The following is a 21,746-nucleotide window of genomic DNA, read 5'->3' as shown; positions in this document are numbered from 1 at the left end:
ACAGAGTGGTTTTATTTTGAGGCAACATATAAATAAATAAATAAATCGTTGATTTCAGATAGTCTATTGGGATAACTGCAAACAACATGGTAGAGCATATAAGGTACTAAAGGGTACTAGGATATCAGAATATTTTCAAATACTGCTGTTTTGCTCTCTGATTGCAGGAAGGGAGAGTAAAATGCATAACTTTGTGAATTTACTAACTTTAACTGTCTGTTGCTTCCTACTCTTTTCTTCTTTCACCCGCCCGGTTTCCTTTCATCTGTCTGAGGATGTTGTTAATGCAAACCAAGGGAAATATTTTTTTTTGTTGTTTTTTTGAAGCCGACAGATCTGTGTCGGTTGCCTCCATAAGAATGTGGACAGCTGCTACAAATAACTCAGGGGTGTTACATTTATTTCAGTTACAATTAGGCTAGGACAGAGTGAGCCATGCCATGTATCAGGTTAAAATTAAATATAAATCATTCTGACAGTTGAGAGGGTTAGAAAATTTTACACCGAGACAAAGAAAGCTTTTAAGTAGCTGGTGAAGACACTGTGCGAATTCAGTAATTAAAATAACCCTGTGTGGCAAAAATTTACACCACTGGTGTCCTTACTCTTATGCCAAGAGCTGTTTTAACAAGAAGCCTGTGTTACTTGGTGCATGCGGTCAGATTATGAACATCTTGCTCATGGCCTCCCTTCCTGATAGGAACAAACAGAGTTGATGTGCTGGAGGGGTTAATGTAATGGGACAAATTTGAGTTTCTGGAGGATTTTCAGGCAGCAGTAGTGTGTATATTTGGAGTTGTGTGCTACATTATCAAAAGTCTTAGAATTCAGAAAATAACACTGCATCCTAAGAAGATGCTATTAAGGCACATAGTGTATCAGAGATCGTCCTATCAGGCAGTGTGTAGTCTTGAATGAGTCAATTTTATTGCAATGTATGGCCCTTGCCTGATCTGTCTTAAGGATTGTACCAAGGTGTAGGCATGGAAAGCCTGCTTAGTTATGTAAAGATAAGATTTTTTTGAGGGCTGGAGAGCCCAACCTAGTTGCTTTTTGTTGCTGATAAACACTGAGAAATACTGTTGTAAGTGCCTCTAGGAGAGACATCAGTTCTGCAGGTCTTATAGAGTGTCAATAAATGAATCTGACCTGAAACTGTTCTGCAAGGCTTTTTGAACTAAGAAGGTTAGGTAGATGTAGACCAAAGAGTAGCAGGGGTGGTGTCATCTGACGTGGCCAGGCTACTAGCTCTGGCTGTTTCTCTCTAGCCAGTGGACCCTCTCTGATCTAGTAGATGGCTAGTTCAGTGTGATAATGCAGTCTGAAACAGTATCTGTATCTCACTGTGATTCTCTTTTGGAGATCACAGATTAATCCATTTATTTTAAAATTGGAGGTTTGTCTCGAGCCCAGAAATACGTAAGTTTTTTCTTTTTTTCCCCCTTAGTAGTGTGTTCTGCTACCTGTAACGAGTAAAACAAAAAACCCCAACCCATAACCACCTGAGCAAAAAATCATAAAATGGTTTGGGTTGGAAGGGTCATCTAGTTCCAACCCCCAAGTGTTTACTTGACGCTTTTATTGTGAGGAAATGGGACAGAAAGGTCAAATGTTTACTTTAAAGGCTTGTCAGTTTACTAACAGTGTTTGTATCACCAATGCAAATTATTTAAGCTGGTAAAATGCATATAGCTCAGTGTTCCTGAGTTGTTAACAGTGCTTTGTTAATGAGCTCCATATACTGTTGCTTTGCTTTCTTATTAAATGTGTTATAAAACTAGAATTTCCTATTACTTTGCATGTCCTTTCTCCTTCAGGACGTGGTTGTCTGTTAGAGATCAAAGGCACCTTTTAAGTATAGATCACCTGTATTTAGGCATGTGCCTGTATCCGAACTCTTAACATAGACTTAAATTAAAGATAAATTACTTTTAAAATAAGTCTTTGACTGTTTAAATTTAATTTCCTTGAGTTACTCAAATGGAAAATGCATGAAGGATTTCCAGAAATAATATTCACCAGTGTCACTGAAGTGTAAATCTCTTGCTATGAAACAGAACAATTTATTTCAGAAAGAAATACATTTGAGTTGCCCATTTAAATGTGTTATAACTGCTGCAAGGACCGCTGTTTGTGACAACCTTCTGTGATTTAGACATGATTCTGCTGAAAAGTGTTTAGATTTCATTTGTAATACAGACAGGCAATTCTGCTGCATGTTGCTTAGCTTGCTGCCACAGTTTTGAGTTGTAGGAGCATCTGCAGAATGGATGTTTCCATAACAAGAATGTAAACAGCGTTAGATTCCTTGCAGCATGAATGATGGTTCAGCTTTTGATTTAACAAGGGGACAAACTGAGAGTTGCTTAAACCTCACCACTTAGGAAGCAGTTGTCATGTGAGTGTAAATGTTCTGAACCCAGTACAAAGTCAGTGCAATCTCAGAACTGACTTCCTGCCGTGATAACCAGTACATTTCTGTCTATACACAAGCTACCAAATTTTATTCTCAGTACTGCAAGATCTATTCACCTGGGAGCATTTTTCTACTCTTGTGCATATTGAAATAATGTAACGCAACATTCAAGTTATTCACCTTTTAAGCATCTACTGACTTACTGGAGCATTAAGTGGGTTCACAGTAAAATACAAAGATAACACAAGTGTAGTGTCTGCCATGGCAGTAGTAATGCTGGTTCTTTATTTGGGCAATAAATGTAACTGTGTTATGTAATTTAGCATTCATGTTATTTAGGTTAAATGTTGCCATGCTCTGTTGATATGTGTAGGTATAGGTTGTTCTGTCTTTGGAGACCTGAGGCTCCAAGCTTGCAGTAGGAATCAGTGGCAAAACTGTAGAATTCAGTCTGCTTGCAAAGATAACTGCTTTAGCCTTTTTAAATAAAAAGGGCACTTGACTTTCATTTGTTACTTCTTACCCAGTGGATTTTGGTCCTTTACCTGACTCTGCAAATGCTGCCTTACATTTCTCTGTACAGATTTTAGTCTTCTAATACTGAATAGAAAGAATGAGATTTTTACTGAAGTAAAAAACCCATAAACTGATGTCTCGTCTGTATTTTCAGTATTAAACTTTGTTTGAAATACTTTTATAATTCTTTATAATGCTGCCTCAGTTGGTGGTGATGATTTAAAAGGGAAATGCTACTAATAAATAAAATAAGATGCAATGGTGAGATCTAACTAAATTCTGGGTCCATCTCATGACCTTCATGTTTTCTCAGCCTATACATCTTTGGATGCTCTGGAGATATTAGAAAACCTATGTTATGATAAATCCACTCTCTTCCTGGCTGTTACAGCTCTGCTGAGTCTTAAAATTATTTTTTGCTAAATATTTATTTTCTGTGCTTATGTACATTCCACACTAGCAAATCCTTTGATTAGTAATTTGATGTGATTTTTCTGAAAAAGCAAGTCCTCATTCTCATGTCTCCTCTCCTAGGCATCTCAAACCTTTGAGTCAAGAATTCTGTTCAGGCAATCAACTCTCAATCTAAATACCTTACTGCAGGATAATAGGGTTTTCCTTTTCATACACAAGAGCTGGCCAGGTGGTGTAGTACTGTCAGTTCAATATGAAGAGTGAATGTTTAAATCTTGTATTTATTCTAATTCCTTGGTGGTTCTCAATATGCTGGTCGATTGCAAACTGTTGTTGCAAGCAGTAAACTGTTGCACAAGAAATCAAACATCTATCTGCCAATGAGAGTATTATCCCAACAGGACAGTCTTAGTTATTGCCTCAGAGAGGACTACAGCAGAAAGGACAGTTCTGCTAAAACCAAGGCTATTTCCACACCCTTGGGTGACATCAGGAATCTGAAAGTTTGCACTGTTAAGGTGAATGAGTGGTTTGTGCAAGTCTTGTTTGCATGAATTAGATTCTACTCATAGTTTGATTTCTCTCTTCTTTAGTATAATGCTTCACCACAGCAGCAGAGAGATATAATAAAGAGTAGGAGTCTGGACAGGCGACTACAAGAACCAATAGTTTTAACAAAATGGAGGCACAGCACAATTGTGTTGGACACCAACGATAAGGTAGGAGCAAGTTAAACAGCATGCTGGAATACCGTTTCTGATGTGCAAAATATTTAATCTAACAGAAATGAGTATGCATGGATTTCTGAGATCTCATTTTTCTTACATTCTTTTGTATCACTGTGTATAACATTAGAGAAATCAAAGGCTGTTTTATAACTTTACTGCTGTTACTTTGTGAGTAGTAGCTCTTTTCTTGTTATCCTTGAAGTATTTTAACTAGTGTTAGTTCAGGATTTGGTGTGTACATCTATTTTACTTATAATTAGGAATCTTCCAATTCAGTTTAGGCTACGGAGTGTAAATTTTGAATTCAAGAATTATGGATGTGGGTGAGGTTGTCATGTAAGGTATAGTGATGTTTCACACTTGAATGTTTTAATTGTAGGAAACACCAAGTAGGAATACACTTAAAAGATTACAGATGAATAATTGAAATATTCGTAGAATTGCAATAAAAATTGTGTTTGCTAAAGTAAAAACTATGCCTTAAAGATGTAAATAGTAGTATTATACAGTGGATTTATCGCTTTAATGCCTGTTCCATTGATCTCCACTGTAATAAAGAGGAAAAGCTGTGTGTGGTTACAGTGGGGTTGTAGTATTGCTATTGAAGGACAGAGGACAGTATTGGAAGTGCTGAAATGCTTGGCTTTGATACTGTCTGGAGCTGAGCTGGGTGTTTAGTCTGAAAAGAGCTATGGGACAGTAACAACAAAAGCTGTTTTCTGCCTGTTCTTAGGGCATGTTCTTGATAGTCTGTTTTGGGTTGCACAGTAACAGATGCTGTGTAAGCCAACAAGGAGACAGAGCTTCTCCCTTGCTCTCCCTCTGTCTCTGTGGTTTCTTGGGACATTTGTTCTGCCCCCGTGGGGGAGGAACTGAAGTGGGTGTTGTAGGGTGGTGACTTGCTGGTTTCGATAACTTTGTAGCAGTCCATCCCAAGATTCTTGGAAACTGAAATACTTTGCTAAAATCTTAGCACAGACTACTTGTAATGAGATACCAGGAAATAACATTGTAAGCTCCCTTTTTCTATAGATACAGGGAAAAAATAAATGAATGTAGATCTGGGAGTATGGAGAAAAGCCTGTAAGTGGGCCTGTGTAATCTCAGATGTCAAAGACAAAATTAAATGTACAAAACACAGTAGTTGTAATGACAGTGGATCTGCTGCCCAGAATGTTACTTGCTCAACCTGTTGTTTCTGGTACGTTGTTATGGCCAGCAACTAAGCACCATGCAGCTGCTTGCTCATTCCTCCCTGCCCCTGCCGTGGGATGGGGCAAATCGGTGGAAAAAAGTAAAAGTGGTGGGTTGAAATAAAAACAGTTTAATAACTGAAATAAACTAAAATCTAGTAATAGTAGTAATGAAACGAAGATAACAAAAAGAGAGAGAAATAAATCCAAGAAAAAACAAGTGGTGCACAATGCAGTTGCTCAGGGGCTGGCTGGGTGGCGATTGGCCCCCAGCCAGTCTTCCCCCTGGTTTATTATACTCTTTCTTGCTTGAAATGGAGTATAGGAGAGTTGGGCTGTCATGAGCTGATTTAGTTCCTCAGAATAGGATTTATGGGATTTTATCTTACGCTTTTGGGATGTCAGTTTAGAATATATCATACGTGGTGCTGAGGAGGCAGTGGGCTGTGCTTGACTGGAGACTGCACCTGTACACATTAGTTTAGCTCGAGCAATTCTGAAGTTCCTCTACTGCTCCTTTACCCTCCCTACTCTGCTTTACACATTCATTTTCACTGAGTGTGTTGTGGCACTGTGTGAGACAGCCTGGATGGAGTCCTGATAAATCAAAGCTGAGTGGATACTTCTAGCCTCATGTGCAGTTTACACTGAACAGGCACGAACAATTCTGTTGGACAGTTTTGGCCTCGCTTTTAAAGGAAGACATATCATTTTATATTTTGGCTTAAGATTTACTTCTGTTTTGGAATGACGTTTATGTAGTACTGCACTGAACGAAGAAGCTCTTGTAAAACATTGAATAAGTGGGGGTGTTTACTTTTCTTCAAAACCTAGTGTTCAAATACCAAGACCCTAAACCTAGTGAAACAAAGGTGTAAGTGTACAAATGCCTCATATATAGCTTCTTTTGGTTATTACATGAGCCACACTTGTAAAGCCTAAGACAGTTGCTTAAACTTCCTCTAACAGCTTTAAAACATGGAGGCAGCATGCATTTTTTTAATGATAAGGAGACTGTATAGTTTCGTATAAAACACAATGTTAATGCTTTGGGAAAATAAAAAGTGTGTAGACGAGCAGCAGACTAGTTGTTCTGTGGAAAGATTAAATCTCTTTAATGCATTGGCGCACCTGTTTTATTACCATTGTGCCGGAAGGCACACTGTTATATATTCTGCTTTAAATTAGTATGTGGAAAGGGACTAGATCATGACCACAAATACTGGATTTCTTGTTCCAGAGTTGCTTAGTGTATGAAAGCTATCTCAAATTCAGAATTAAATACAAAGAACAACTTGTATTTGTCTGGATAGGCACATCAACCCCAAGTTAGCTTTTTTAACAGACTCCTAAGGGAAGCTATTTTCTTTTTATTTTCCTGGAAAAACAACACAACTCTATGCTATGAAAACAGGCCAGTGAAAAGAGTGCTCGAAAGTGAAAGTATGGGTTGCCATGGCAGATGAAAATTTGATGATATCAAATGTCCTTGTTAACTGTTTATTGGATGTGGCACATATTTGTATATAGCCACCAGCTAAACAAGTTGGTAAGCAGAGGAGAAAATACCTTCCTGGGGGTAACAATGTTGATTTCCTTTATTTGAACTTTTTTTTTCTCCTTACAGACATCTGAAAATATGGAACATTTAGGCTGTTCTCTGTCATTATGCTACTATAAGAAATAATGGGCCAGTTCTCTAGGTAGATTTCCAAGTGAATTTTGAAGCACGGGTGTGCAGTGTGTTATGTAATGCGGAAAAGCAAACTGAATTTAGGAGAGCTATCGAGAGAATTAAAAAGAGGAAGGGGGAGGAATGTGTTAATAGTTTCATAGAACAAGTGACGTTTTTTTCATCTGAGTTCTTTACCAGATTTTCAAGTGGTATATTTGTGCAAAGCAATCATTACTTTAGAGGAAACACACATGCCTTCTTTGTTCCAGATGGGCAATTTTTCTAGTTTTTGGAGATTTACTACTTTCTTTTGATCTGTAGTTAACGTCTAGTTTAAAACAAAAACCCGAATCTCTAGAAATTCAGTGCTTGATTGTAAAGAAATTAATGCTCATGACTCACAAAAATTAATAGCACTGGTATATGCTTTTTTACATGTATAACGATTTATTGTACTAATCTTATTTACTAACCACAGAGACCTAATCTGTTCTTTAAAGTCTTAGTATTTATTATATGGTATACTGTAATAAGTTAGTATTATAAATGTGCTTCATAATTTGATAGCAATGTCATACAAAAAATTGGCCCCTTGTTAAGGATGAAGGCTTTGTTCTAAGCAGATACAGTGTGTATTAACATTTTATTCAAGTGGATATTTGCTAATTAACCCAGATTGAATGTTGTCTGTAAATCTTGTAAAAACACTGTTTATTAATCAGGTTTATAATATAATTATCTGAGAATATCATGAATGCTTAAAAAGTAGTACTTTTTTTTGGTAATGTGTGATTATGTATGCAAAGAGAAAGAGAAAGTATCTTTAGGGTTTAAAAAAAAAACTGCAAGAAAGATAATAACTTACATTGCCTGTTGAATTTTACAGGAATCATCAAGTGCTTCTAAGGCCAGTTTTCCTGAAAATGAGTCGTCTTCTTCCCCAAAGCATCAAGCCACAGTCAGTATGCAAAGTGTTTAAATAGACAAGTAGATGACGTAGAAACTGGGCTATTCATGATTAGAGAATTGAGGGTTAGCCTGCTTGTTATTGAGAAAAATAATGGAATAACACTATTTGAAGGCTTTATACTTTAAAAGGAATGTATTGCATCCAACTGCTTTCAGAAAAAAAAGTGAATGTCTTTTGGTTTAAATACAGCTTGTTGATAGGCAATTAAGTTAAAAATGCACTGTGGAATAAAGTAGGGTCAAATTATGTAGAAGTAGGCTTACTTTTTCCAACAGTCATGTCTTCTCACCTAGCAACTTGGAAGGTACAAGCAGAAACAAACTCCCCCACTCCACAGAATCTCTCACTGTCAGTAGCAGTAATAGTTTGTAGTATTTGATATCCTTATTTTTCCCTAGTGTTTTGGCCTTCTTGAAAAGACCTAGAGGGCTGGCATTAAACAGTACTTTTTTGGTTTAGTAAAATAACTACTAGTAGGAAAACTTAAGCTTGTTAATATGAATGCTTAACAGATTTTTTGCTTCAGTTTGTTTTAAATGCCATCATTGCTTTTTAAACAGTGAGAAATAATTAAAAAAAAAGTTTTAATGACTTTAAAATTTTGAAACTATGACAGTAGCATTAAAATGTGTGCCTTGGTCAATTCTTGCAGCCCCTTAGTAGGTAGCTTAGGGCATTAAAGGCACAATTTTTCCTGTTTCATTTAAGAATGAAACTTACTCTGCATACAGAGGAATGATTCTCTGGTTTATTCAAGCTAATCCATTCTTACAACTCTTCGAATAGTTTTCCACAATAAAATTATATGCTTGCTTAATAAACAACATTTCTTTACACAAAAGCAATTATTGCTGCATGTATTCTAATGTCTTTAAATATGGTTCAGACCTTGAATTATTAAAATTGTATTTTTGTAGAACAACTCACTACTGTTCTAGAGAATACAAAACAAGGATCTGTATTTTCTTTAGCTGATCCCTGGAATTTAAATATTTCAAAGAAAGCTGGTGAATTTTTGTATATTTTGATCCTGAACTTGCTTCCTACTTCCTTTTCCCTGATTACATTAATTTTCCCATTACTACCCCCTAGTGTTGCTGCTAAGTAGGGCATTATGATACTTTTGAATAAGAATTCTTCGGAGCATTCCCACTGTTTCCACCATGAGTAATTTATAAAAAACAATTTATTTGAGAAAGGGGTATGGTGGCTCAGTCATTGTGAAAGATGGTGACAGGTAATTCCACTTAATAAAGCCAAAAGTTTGTTAGAAGGGTGCAATGCACAGGACTTAGTGGTGGTCTGTATGGATCACAAATTAAGTGATCTAAAGAATGGGCTAATCTTTTAATATATTGGGGGGAGGAGGATGGAAGAGGGTTAGGGAAGTGACTAATTTCTTCTATTGAAAATAGCAGTTTTGGAAAATAATGTATATAACACTGGCTTGGCAAGGCATTCCCAATGGACATACTAGATTGAGTAAGAGTAGCAGTTACCACTGGACTGAAATAACATCTGAACCACCATCTAAACACTATCATCCCTGAAAACATGTATTTTTTTATATTTTACGTGCCGTGCTTGAAACATAGGTAAATTTTTTGAGGCTCATGAACATCAGAGCTATGTCTTTAAGAGTCTTGTCATAATAGTCCAGCAAAAATTTCTCTTTGATACTGTATTCTGCAGTTACGTTCCTCTTAAATTTGAGATTGAGGAAAATACTGAAGAGAATGTATCTTCTGTTTTCATTGGATCTAGAACCGAGGACATTTTTGTTATGATAAAACTAATTTGGATCCTTTCCCTAGTTAACTGTTTCAACTAATAGCTTAGTTCTTAATTTGGGAACTGTTACAAGCTGTTACTGAAAACAAATTGATTAAAAAAATAAATTAACATTCCTTTAGCACTGTTCACTGGTAGGACAAGATTGAGGTAACATGAGAAAATGATAGAATTTGTTAACTCATCTTGAGAGTCAAAATGGTGTAAATCATTGGTTTTCCTTTTTATTCTAGAATATATTTTTCAAACGTTCCTTTATGTTTTATTATTTTTGCACAGAAACTAGAAATACTCCAAATATTTTTGAAACTTGAAAATACCCTTCTTGTTCAGCAGTGTTCTTATTCCACCACTCACTTACTGATCTCCAAATTTGTAAGGAGGCATACCAATAGAAATTCTTTTCATTAACAAGACATAACTAAGTAGTTTAAAATTCCGGTATTTTGCTTGGAGACAGGAAAAAAATAGGTCATCAAAGAAATGCTTCACTCATCTGTTTTTATTAACTTTTTAAATTAACATTTTTATGTATTTCAACTATGTTTTATTTAAAATATGCCATTATATTAAAGTAACTTGGAAGTATTTTGTCAGTGAATTGAGGCTGTTTGTCGGTCATCTCCTTTTTTAGTAAAGGACAAATGTGCTATTACACAAACCATTATAAATTTATGTTTAAAGATTGCCCTGTCTAGTACCAGAAATGATTTAGTTTGGTTTGTCTAAAGAACCTAGGCCTTAAAGAGGGAAAGATTTTTATCCTCTGAATGGTAATGAGTACTGTTCCAGAGGAGTTACGATTCTGCTGATCTCTGCATATTTAAATATACTTAAGACAGTTTCTTGAAGTTATAACATGGGCAAGGATGGCTTGTTGCCAGAAATTTATTTTTTGGGGGGATTGAATTCAATGCCCTGATGGCAATAGAAGCAGATTTTCTTTTATATTCGCTATGTTTTACTCTTATTTTACAGGGTCAAGAGAAGTACGGGTTATTGAATGTGACAAAAATTACAGAAAATGGGAAGAAAGTTCGGTAAGTCTTGGACTTCTAGAAGTACACATGCATAAGAGTTTGTGTAAGGTATTTGACTTTTATATTAGAGCAGCATACGGGGTTTTACAATTTCTTATTTTTTGTCTCAGTTTGTCTTAGAGGTTTTCCTGTAGGACACAATTTCCTTATCCCAAAGTATGTGTCTCCCCCAGTGAGCTAAAGATCATGGATTTCAGAGAGCCAGAGGTTCATGTATGCCAGGGCAGTGATTTCATGAAGTTGTACTGATGAAAGACACCTTTTTGAAATGGGATCAATTTGTTTATTTAAGAGAAAATCTGCATAGGTGTTAGCCTGTGTTGTTCCTTGAGTAGAATCGGTGTAAGAGGGGCTTTCAGATTTTCGATTGATCTGCTTTAGTGTCCAAGGAGTATATAGCACGTACTCCCTCATTCTTCCTTTACTATGCTTGTGAAGAGTTTGAATCAGAACATATTGCTCAGTGTTGATCTCCCTGCAGGTGATGAATGACCTCGTTTCTAACTTCCTTTATCTGCCTCACAGGCAGGCATTTACGTTATAAACCGTAATGGATAATCAAGTAATGCCGTCTAACTTACATTTATGGTGTTTTGCAAAGAGTCAGTATTAAATACCGCATAAGTGTGGCACATCCTTAGGTTTAATTTAAATTTACTTTTTACTTTTTTAACTTTTCTTTTTTAAATTAATCTTTTAGGTCTAATACTATGTTGTATCTAGTTCAGTGTTTCCCAGACTTTTGATGTATGAAGCATGATTTTCCTGAGGATTAAATAGTCTGCACCCAGTTGATATTCCAGAGCCACCTTGACCTAGTCCAGTGCAGCTGGGCAGCACATCTGACCCCCAGTTAGGTTCCTGAGAGCTTGGTAGGGAAGTGTGGACAGTGGCTCATGTAAGCTGGTACTGGTGCAGTATACTCTTACCATTTATGTTGCATCTTTTGGAATCATTGATCTGGATTACTGCACTGCTGTACAGAAAGATGCGCCATGGCTATCCTGTCAGTTTGAGAGCCGTTGAATAATAATTCATGCTTGGGCAATGGGAATAGATTGTCAGGGCTTGTCAAGACTTTTTTTCTTATTTTAAACCCCAGGAGAACAGGTACTCGGGTATAAAAGCAAATAGTCAGACAGCTGGAACAATTCATTTGTTCTTTTTCTGATTTTTTTTTTAGATGTGTAGCAAATATTTAATTGCCAATGTAATGACTATTATATAAAAGGGATACTTGCATCCCAGTTAGAGGTGGTTGATCACTTTCAGAATTATGCAGTGCTTTGGCATAATGTGCTAAATACATAGTAGACTGAGCATTCCCGATTAGCCCCTTTGAAATTATAATTGTACAGTGTTTTTCCTGGTGAACTGCTTCCACTACTAATTAGCTTTGTTTGATTTAGACTTTGATGGTCAGGCTGGGACTGCTAACATATGTTCCCTTCCACAAATATGATAGCAATTAGCACTTACCGATGGCACTAATGACCATATATATGGTTAAGTATATTAACATACAGGTCAGCTGGGCAACAGTGATTGACAGTTGAAATATCTACTTTCTAAGTCAATTTATCTTATGCTTGTTTACAAATATTTACAGAAAGAATTGGATGTCATCATGGGCAGTATTACAAGGCTCATCACTGCTGTTCACTAAAACCCAAGGAAGTGGAACTGGCTGGGTAAGCTTGGGAACAACCCCCTCCCCCCATTTAATCATATAAACCACAGTAAATTAAAGATTTCTAATTTGTAGGGCTTAAATACCAATATAAATGCATAATTTAGGAAAAGTAAGTGTGTGTAAATTAGCAGGAAAATAGTTTAATGTAACAATTATGATGTAGAATGTGAAGGAAACCAGTTGTATTTTCTTATATTTCAGAAACATTTTTTCATTTGATAAGTAAGAAACTCATGAAGAGGTATTCAAGCGCCCTGTAAGCTTGAAGTTTTTGCTGTAGGCCATATATTTTTGTGTTCCTTGCTACTGTGTTTGTCTAAACAGTTTGTTTGTTTTACCATGCGTATTTTTTTGTAAACTCCATGTAACTTTGAATGTGATACGTGTAATAAAGAAAACAGTCTGACGCTTGGCTTGTTGTGTTGGACTATTTGAAGAATGTAATTTTATTGTCTTACGTAGTCTTTGCCTTGCTGGATTCCATATTTTGTTTTATATCTGCACAGTGTATGACAAGTATTTGTATCTTATTTTGATGTCTGATGAAGACTCAAAGGGAAACATCACACTGAAGGTGGTGATTATTCAATTTTTACATCATGTCTTGTTTAATAGCACTGTAATTAAATTGGCTATATTTATCCAGCTGCATTCCAACATTGATAGGTATAGAAATGGTTCTTTATCTACCACTTACCTAGTTTTGGAGGTCTGACATTAAACTGTGTGAATCTGCTGTAGTAACTAACGAGAGGTCAGATTCAGTATTCATTATTCCAGTGTATGTGTTACCTTTCTGTGCTTTGCTGACCTTTCTACTTGGCTCACTTTCTCCTGCTGTGCTTCTTTTTGGGTAGTGAATTGGTATTGACAATTCTTTTCTAAAGCATTGAGTTAATTTCAGAGCTGTAAAGATCATTTTTTGCCCTTCTGTTGCTGTAGAAGGGGTGGTTGGGAAAGAATGGGTGAGGATGGATAAAAACATTTGGGGTAGAAGAGAATGGAAAGAGTAAAGTTGGGCAAGATAGTCAAGCAGAAGGAAAAGAGAAGGGAAGGAAAAAGAATAAAGACATGAGATAATACGGTAAACTACGTTGTCTGGTAGGAAGTGGACTTGGTGACTTTGCAGTTTACTTTTATAACTAAGGATCAAAAAAGTACTTTATAAATATTCATGTTTGGAAAGTAAAACATTTCACCTGAATAACTAATCATGTTCCAAAAACTTGATTACAGCTATCAATACTCTTAATCCAAATGTAGCTGTAGATCAAAAACTTTAACTATATGTTGATATTGTTAAAACACACAGTGCTAAACTAAGATATTATTTATGAATGTATGATATTGTTATGAATGAATGTGGGCCCAAATCAGTTATCCATAAAAGAGAATAATTATTGCTTATTGCTTAGAGATACTAGTGTAAGATGTGTTACACCTTCCAAAACCAGTAATTTGGCGTGTGGAGGGGAAAAAGGCATAAATTATTTTGATAATTTAGGTGGAGAAAAAGTATCATAATCACAATATTTCTGTGCAACACTCTCAGCTATGTGTACTGTCAAGTATTGGAGCTGGGTCAGAAAACTAAATATCAACAGTATGACCAGAAAAAAGTGAAGCTGGAAATATTAAGGGAGAATCTCTTTCAGGGACTTTGCGTTGTATACCTACATACTTGCAGTTGGCTTTGTAAATATGTAGTTAAATATTCAACACACGCTTTTTGCCCTCTGTGTAAGAAACTTTTTTGGGGGTGTTAAAAATTTCACCTCCCCTCTTGAACTTTGATCTGTGTCAGTATTTTAATAAGGTGAAGTCAAACTTTAAGAATTTGATGTAAGAGTTACATTTCTTCATCTTATGAGAAGAATATTTGCCTAGTGATTCATATAACCATATATTTTTTTGTGTGTGTGCACTGTTTTGTGACTTCATCACTTCTCTTCCTTTTTCTCATCAAGTCATTTTGCCAGGGGGGCTCAATTCCTGAGCTCTTGCTCTCGCTGCTTTCTTCTTGGAAAAATGCTCTCAGTCGTCGACCTGCTGTCACCTATGTAAACTCTGACCAAGTTTCAGCTATCACTGTATGTGTTCTTGTTGCATGCCTCTTGTCAGTGTAAGGCTATTTGTCACTAATCTTGAAAGTAAATTTGAATCTTTTCCAAGGTTTCAGTTTTGTCACTTCATGTAACACTGTGTGTATCCTGTTTGCCGTTTTCTGAAAGTCACCCAAAGTGTGAATTAACAGAAGTATATTGCAATAATCCTGTAATAGTTCTAATGGAACAAAGTAGAAAGAGCATCTGGTTCATCAGTGCCAGATTTATAATATTGAAATTTGCCTATTATTTGAACCACTAGTGTCTTGACTAATGAACAGCATGATATGGTCATTTTTTTAACGGATATTTTATGTCTAATTCTTTCTAACACAACTAATTTAGGATGTTTCTAAGATGCCTATGATACCTTTGATACAACGATGTACATGTTAGTTAATTCTAGATATAATTGGAATGCTTAAAAATGTAAATGTTATGCATAAAAAGCTGAAAGGAAAAGAGCTCAAGGATGTTCTGGCTATGTGCCACGTGCGGAAAGCTGATGTAAATTTGTAGGATTCTTTAAATATAACTTAAACATCTGTAGTTATTGATGTTTTGCAGTGTAGATGCCAAGCATAGAAATGCCGTTTATCAGAAACTGATAAAATGTTGGCAGTTAATATGGTGGGTTGTTGCTCAAGGTGGATGAGGAGGAATTTAGATAATGATAATAGTGTTAAAAGAAACAAACAGGCTTAACTGGTTGTATAATTAGTTTTTAATATTGCTTTCTCAGCATTCTTTTCAGAATCAAACTAAAGCTTTCATGGAGGAAATCATAAGCTGAAGACATTAAAAGCACTGTTTCAATAATTTGATTTCTTGAGGATTTTAAAATGTTGGTGATATTTGAAAATATTTTGGTATCTTGTCTTGTATTTCCTGAAGAGTGGAGAGAGAACTAGATGTTTTGAGTTTAGTTAAGATTCCTGAGACTTGTAGAATGACTGGTTTTGATAATCAGTACCAGAATTTTTTTTTTTTTTTCCTGTAGGGGTGAGTTAGGCTTATTCGATTAATCTTGTGTTAAAAACGATGCAACTGCCTTTTCTTTGTCTGTCAGATTCATTGCTATGTATCTGGAAGCTTGGAACAGATAATTTGTACACAGTTTGGTATCCTTTAAAATGCTACTTTCTATAAGGAAATCTGGATTTTTTTTTTTAATGTCTTCTCACAGAAATTTAAATATTGAACTGTTGAAAGAAGTTGTCTCTCAACTTTTGGTGTGAGTTGTAATAGCTTTTCCCAAATTTGAGTGATGGGTCTTCATAAAGCACAGCAAATGGTGACTGCTTAGAAGGATTCATTGGTCAACCGTTTGTAATAGGAGCATTTCCTTAGTGTCAAGTACACTGATGGGAAACCAAAAGCGGGTAAACTCAAACATCAAGAAAATAAATGCCCTTCAAGGTTCATCTGGGCAAACTCTTGTTTACTGTTATACCACTGTGTTTATAGCCAAGGATGCTATATGTACATTACTACAGTTCATCAATATTGCACAGCTGATTATACAGGAGTTCAGATGATTATCATAAAAACTGTTTGGAATGCAAATACTCCTATCAGAGTCTGGTTTCAAAAAACTTCCATTGTTTTGCGACGACAATAGAGTATTTCTTTTGTTGTTAAAACTGTAAGTTCTGAACCTCCCCTACCAGCTGCAAAGGAGCTTCTGTCTCCTCAGCTCTATTTCTGCAGTCCATCTATGGGTGAGGGGAAGACTTGGAATTAAAATGTTCTACCCAACTCTAATTAGAAACTGAATTACGAGAATGACAGTTGTCATTTGTATATCCAAAGTCTTCCCATAAATAACATCCAGTTCTCTTTCCAAAGAATGCTGGAATATTTCACTTAATACAGACTATATGGCTTGCCTTGTGGAGGCTTCTAGGACTTGGAGAAAACTCCTGAAAAGACAGAAAAGGCCTATTCATTGATGTCAACATGCGTCTTCAAGGCAGTCATTAATCTACACAGCATCTACTATGTTTAAAGCAAAAAAAAAAAACCCCAAAACTCTCTTCTTTCCAAAAAGTAGAAGTTATCTCTGCCATATAACTAACATAAGCACATCCCATGACTATGTTTTTTTTCTAGAAAAAGCTGTCAGAAGTGACTCTGGGATAGTGTCATATCTAGGACAGCTGGCAGCACTATGCATAGACCTCTTCTACTTTGTCTCATACTGCTGCCCTTCCCAAACTTCCCTGACAGCTCATAAGAGAAATCTAGTAAGAATAAGGTGTCTGCTCAGTAAGAGCTCAATTTATCCTGACTAGTGCTGACTTGGTAATGCACTCTGTTTTGAGAAAGCCGACTTTGTCTAGGTGGCAGCACATGCTAACAGGAAAGGTTTTATTTTTACTGCTCGCAGCAAAACCTGCTTACTTCAGGAGGGTTTGGTTGCCTTTAGCTAACCTTTGTGTGCAGAGCATCTGAGCAGCCCTGTATAGGACTTGCTCCTGGAAGTTTTCAAGGAGGGAAATAGCTGCTGGCATCTTGTTTTCATATACCCAGGAGCAGAAAAGAAGCTTGACAGGAAAGCTTGTAGGAGAGCCTGCATGCTAAACTTAAAATTTACTTAAATAAAGAAATTAAGTTTGTGATGAGTATATAATATATTGGTATATCAGAGGAGCTTTACAGAGAGGCTGGATTATTTGCATGGGTTTACCCATCCTTGGATCTCATGAAGCAGTTTGGGCACTGCTTGTGTGAAGGAGCAGGAGAAGACTTTTTTTCTTCCCCTCTGAGAAATTTAGCTTCTAGGTTTTGTCTTTTCTGTGCTTCTGAAATGCTGAAGTCAGGCCAAAAAGGTGGGTAAAGTGCAAAGGTGTTTGAGGTTGTGCTGTGATCTGTCAGATGGGGAATTCAGCAAGCTAATGTATTGGAGGGCTTTACTTCTGGAGAAGATGGCAGTTACTATTACATTTTTTCTTTTGTTCTTGTTTGTTGATTTTACCTGTAGCAGGTCATCTCCACTACTTCTCAGCATCATCTGGGCAGTCTTTTTAATGAATATCTCCCCCCAGATATGCAAAGGACTTTGGCACTAGTCTCCTCCTCTTTCCAGTGCTAAACTCTAAGTTGATTATTTTTCTGCTGCCCTCTGCCCCCTCCCTCACCCCCCCCCAACACACAGCAAGATTGATCTAGACTGTCAGGAGGTGTGCGGCTTGGGCACTTCGGTTGTATGTGAAACAGTTATGTGAATCTCTTGTAAACAGGCAGCTGCTGCATAGCTGCCCACAACTGCAAGAGCTGTAATGGCCCAGAGATTGTTCATGCTCCTGTGGACTCCACTGGTGAGCTGGGCCTCTCACAGAAATGCTACTATAATTAATAAGAAATGTTCTTGGATGAGGTATCTGTGAATTCAGTTAGAAAGCAGAAGCGTTTGTTGGTGTTTTATTGTTGTTATTTTGTTTTGTTTCTTCTCAAGTGCTGGTTGGCATTAGGTAAATTAGAAATATTCTCCTGTTCTGGTATTTCATGAGTAAAATAAAGAAGTTAAGTTGCTACTTATTAACTATTCAATACTTAATTGCTCTTAGGTTTCAAGGTGGGGAGATTTTCCAGTGGTAAACAGCCTTTCTAAAACACAATTAGCATTAATTAAGATCCATGCTGGGAATTTAATCAGAAGCAGCAGATTAGCTCTGTTTTCTGAACTGTGTTTTCTTCTCTTGGATATGGCTGTTGTTGTACAGGCTGAAAACTTGTGTTTGCAGCAAGGAGATTGTCCCCAGGCTTATGTCCCCCAGCGCTGTCACACGAGCAGCATTTGCACATCAGACTTTTTAAAGAAGTAGAAAAAAAGCTTTCTGATGAATCAGATGCTACAAGCTTCCCCTAGAAATACAGCATTAGATTTCTGTGCTATAACCAAGTGACTTACAGCTTTCCCTGTTCTGTGTTTTATTTCTTTTACTCACATTAGCGCTTTTTGTTTGCATGGGTCACTGAATTGATTTCCTTGAGGAATGATATAGCAAAGCTACGTAGAGTAGGTAGAAACTCTAATAAAAGTACTTTATTTTTAAAAAATGGTGATACCTCATATAAATGTAAAAGTAGTAGGTAGAAATAGCTCCCTGATGTTTTCCTCCAGACTGTTTGGAGTGTTATTTGTGGGTTAAATGCTTTTTTTATCACTTCAGTTACTAGCTGTTTGTTCAGTAGCTAGGCAGTGAAATTGAGTTCTGTATACTTGCTAGAATATGCTCTAGTACTGCAGTAGAAACGCTGTAGAAAAATATAAAATAATGTGAAAAGCATTGTTGGAAATACATATCTTATGAAAATGTAAAAACTGCAAGTGCTCTTTCAGAGCAGGAAAGATGTGATTCCTGTCTAGTAAAACTACTATTTCTGGTTTGATTTTTGGTTTTATATACAGCCGTTGACTAACTGACAGAATGAGGGTTTTTTGTTAAGTTACTTATTAACAAGTTTTGATTAAAGCATGGGACAAAAATCAAGCTACAATCAAATGCCGGAATTGAATTCTACCATTTCTGATAGGAAAAAGCTCTACTGGAATCTGGTTGGCATTTAAAGTTATAGAATTTTAAGGCCTTTAAGCTGAGCAGCTTTTAATAGGCATGCTTTAAAGGTTGTTTTGTGTCAGGTTTTGCTTTGGTTTTTGTTTTCCTGGTATGGTGCCTGTTGATTTGTGGCAAAGTACTGTATTTGGGTTAAGTTGTATAGACTGTAAATAACATACGTTATATCCAGAGGGTTGCAGGACTGTGTACCTATTAGTTTTCCTTTGTTTTTAAGTTTGTCATGATTGTTCCTTTTTTTCCAGAAGTTTGGTGTCAATCAGTCTAAGCCAGAATTTACAGTGGATCTTAAAGGGGCATTGATTGACTGGGCCTCAAAGGACAAATCCAGCAAAAAGAACGTTATTGAGGTGAAGTATTTTTATTTAAATGCAGAATTATATGTATTTTAATGACTTAATAAATTTTCTCTAAACTTAAAAACTTTGAGTTTACTACATTTCTTCCTACTCAAATGTAGACATATCTTAGTACCTAGAAATGTCCATTTTTAAATATGTCTGTATGGGATATGCTTTTAAATTTTAAGCTGACTGTTATTTACTGTTTTGACTGGTATGCCAGGGAGAAGTTTAATTTAGGAAATTTCACTTTTGAATTCTAGTATGTTTATCAATTCTGATGATACCTGCTTTTATTTCTTTAAAGCTAAAAACCCGCCAAGGAACAGAACTCTTAATTCAATCCGATAATGACAGCTTTATTAATGAATGGTACAAAGTTCTTAACTACACCATCAACAATCAGGTATGTGTTTAAATCACGAAGGCTCTATTTTCAAGGTAGTGTTATTTAGTAAAATAATTCATGTAAAGATTCTCTGTGTTTCACATACATCTTAATTTCTTGATTTTCTTGAGTGTGAGCAGGAGGTTAAGGATATGGCAGTTCCTGGTGGTGACAAGTGAAATATAATTAATAGTGGCAAAGGAAGAAGGGTGGTCCCCTGGATTAAGAACGAGGAGATGCATGCTGACCTCCAACTCAGAAATGAGCTTCCTTCTGTGGCCAAATACTTGTTCTGTCTTAGTGATCTGAAAGGTTCTGATAGAGAGGGAGTAAAGGAGGGAGAATGGCCAAGGGAGTGCTTCATGGCATACATTAGTCAGCATTTGATACTGCTATTCACTTAAGGCTGCACAAAAGTGCAAATTAAAAGCCCTAGCAAAATACTGTATTATCTCTTATCAGAGAGCATAATGCCAATTATTTAATCAACAGAAAAGCGAGCAAGCATTTGCTCTTGATATTGCCAAACAAGATTATCATCTTTGAATTCAGAAGTGGTTGGAGATATTTCAGAAAATATTCCTCTCATATCAAGTTGACTTAATGTGCATTCTTAATTTTTATAGTTACAGGCCTGGTTGCTGCTCATAAGTTGCATTTATATTGCTTTCAATGTCAGTCAGTGGCCTTAATTTCTCTTGGCTCTAACAGTGTTTACCACATATGGATGTTTGCAACCCAAATACAGCAGGCTAATATGAATGGTTTAGTTTCTTTCCGAGTGCTCATGGTTTAGGGTCCTAATATTCTGCTCTCTCCTGGTATGAAAATATCATGACCCTTAATAACCAGGCAAGGCAGTCACTCAGCGATACCCTTCTCCTGTCTGCCCTGTGTCCTGCTACTATGGCCACTTCTTCCCTGCTTAAATATAAATGAAGATGGAAAGGCTGAGATATACTGAGATGAGAGTGAGGTATTACATGCTAGGTTGAGGAAGTGAATGGTGGAATAGGAAGACTTTATCAGCAATATGGAGAAATGGTGATGTATTACTGCTGGGAGATAGTAGCCAAGAGACCTCAGTTTACAAGGCAAGATTTCAAAAAGTACATTATTAGACTACCTGATTATTAGTACATTATTAGACTACCTGAGCACTGAAGCTTTTGGTACAAAAAGCCATCAGATCTGAAGCAAACTTTTAATTTTTTGAACTTCATGGTAGTAGTAGCCATGAATCTCTTTCCCAGGACGAGAGGGGCTAGTTCTAGTGTGATGAGATCTTCCTCAAAAGAAGGTACAGATTAGATTCTGGTCTCTTTGCTCCTTCATATGCTGTACAATAGCTACTTGTGAAGGATGTGGCTGCTCTTTTTTACATACAGAAATTTTCAAGTGATTAAACTAGACTTGTTCCATAATACAAACTAAATTCCAGGTAATTTTTTTTCCAAAGCAGTTGATGGTTTCAAAATTATCAGTCCTAAAAAGCTTTGAGGCCTCTTGAAGAGAGCACTGTCCAAGTTGTCTTGGTGACAGAGGGATCCTTAGTGGGGATGTTAATTGGGCAGTTGAATATATTCATCTTTGATATGTAAAAAGGCTATCCAAAGCTTTTGAAAAGCAGCAAGGAATAAGGGTGTTTAAAGCTAACATCTACTCTTCAACTTAAAGTGGATATAGTCGATAAAGTCCTGCTTCTGCTCATTCAGTGACCTAGGGTATGTAACCTTGCCTTATTTTTAAAATGTCCTTCCTTGTAACAAAAGACAGCGCACAGCCAGATTTTTGTAACTGCACAGAAGTCAAGTTCACACTGGTAAATGTGAAGAAAGAAATGTGTGGTTTTGGAAGAGAGTATGTAGCACTGAGACCAGAGGAAGTTTCTCTTCC

The 21,746-nt window shown here is 36.4% G+C and overlaps 1 protein-coding gene across 11 annotated transcripts in view; it reads left to right on the top strand.

Moving 5' to 3' along the window:
- ARHGAP12 (Rho GTPase activating protein 12) overlaps positions 1-21,746 on the top strand; it is an 80,890-nt gene that overhangs the window by 47,677 nt on the left and 11,467 nt on the right. For 6 of the 11 annotated variants that reach the window (XM_032982633.2, XM_032982625.2, XM_042801943.1 and 3 more), the window contains 7 exons: positions 3,940-4,065; positions 7,829-7,900; positions 10,682-10,743; positions 12,353-12,434; positions 14,404-14,526; positions 19,367-19,471; positions 19,770-19,868. In XM_032982633.2, coding sequence (XP_032838524.1) covers positions 3,940-4,065; positions 7,829-7,900; positions 10,682-10,743; positions 12,353-12,434; positions 14,404-14,526; positions 19,367-19,471; positions 19,770-19,868 — 669 coding nt within the window. The remainder of the gene's footprint in view (positions 1-3,939; positions 4,066-7,828; positions 7,901-10,681; positions 10,744-12,352; positions 12,435-14,403; positions 14,527-19,366; positions 19,472-19,769; positions 19,869-21,746) is intronic. The other 5 variants (XM_032982632.2, XM_042801940.1, XM_032982629.2 and 2 more) reach the window with 3 other exon arrangements.

This window comes from Tyto alba, unplaced genomic scaffold (assembly GCF_018691265.1).
Source record: "Tyto alba isolate M040663 unplaced genomic scaffold, T.alba_DEE_v4.0 Super-Scaffold_38, whole genome shotgun sequence".
Lineage (NCBI taxonomy): Eukaryota > Metazoa > Chordata > Aves > Strigiformes > Tytonidae > Tyto > Tyto alba.
The sequence above is the reverse complement of the archived record's forward strand: the minus strand, read 5'-3'. Positions and strand labels throughout refer to the sequence as shown.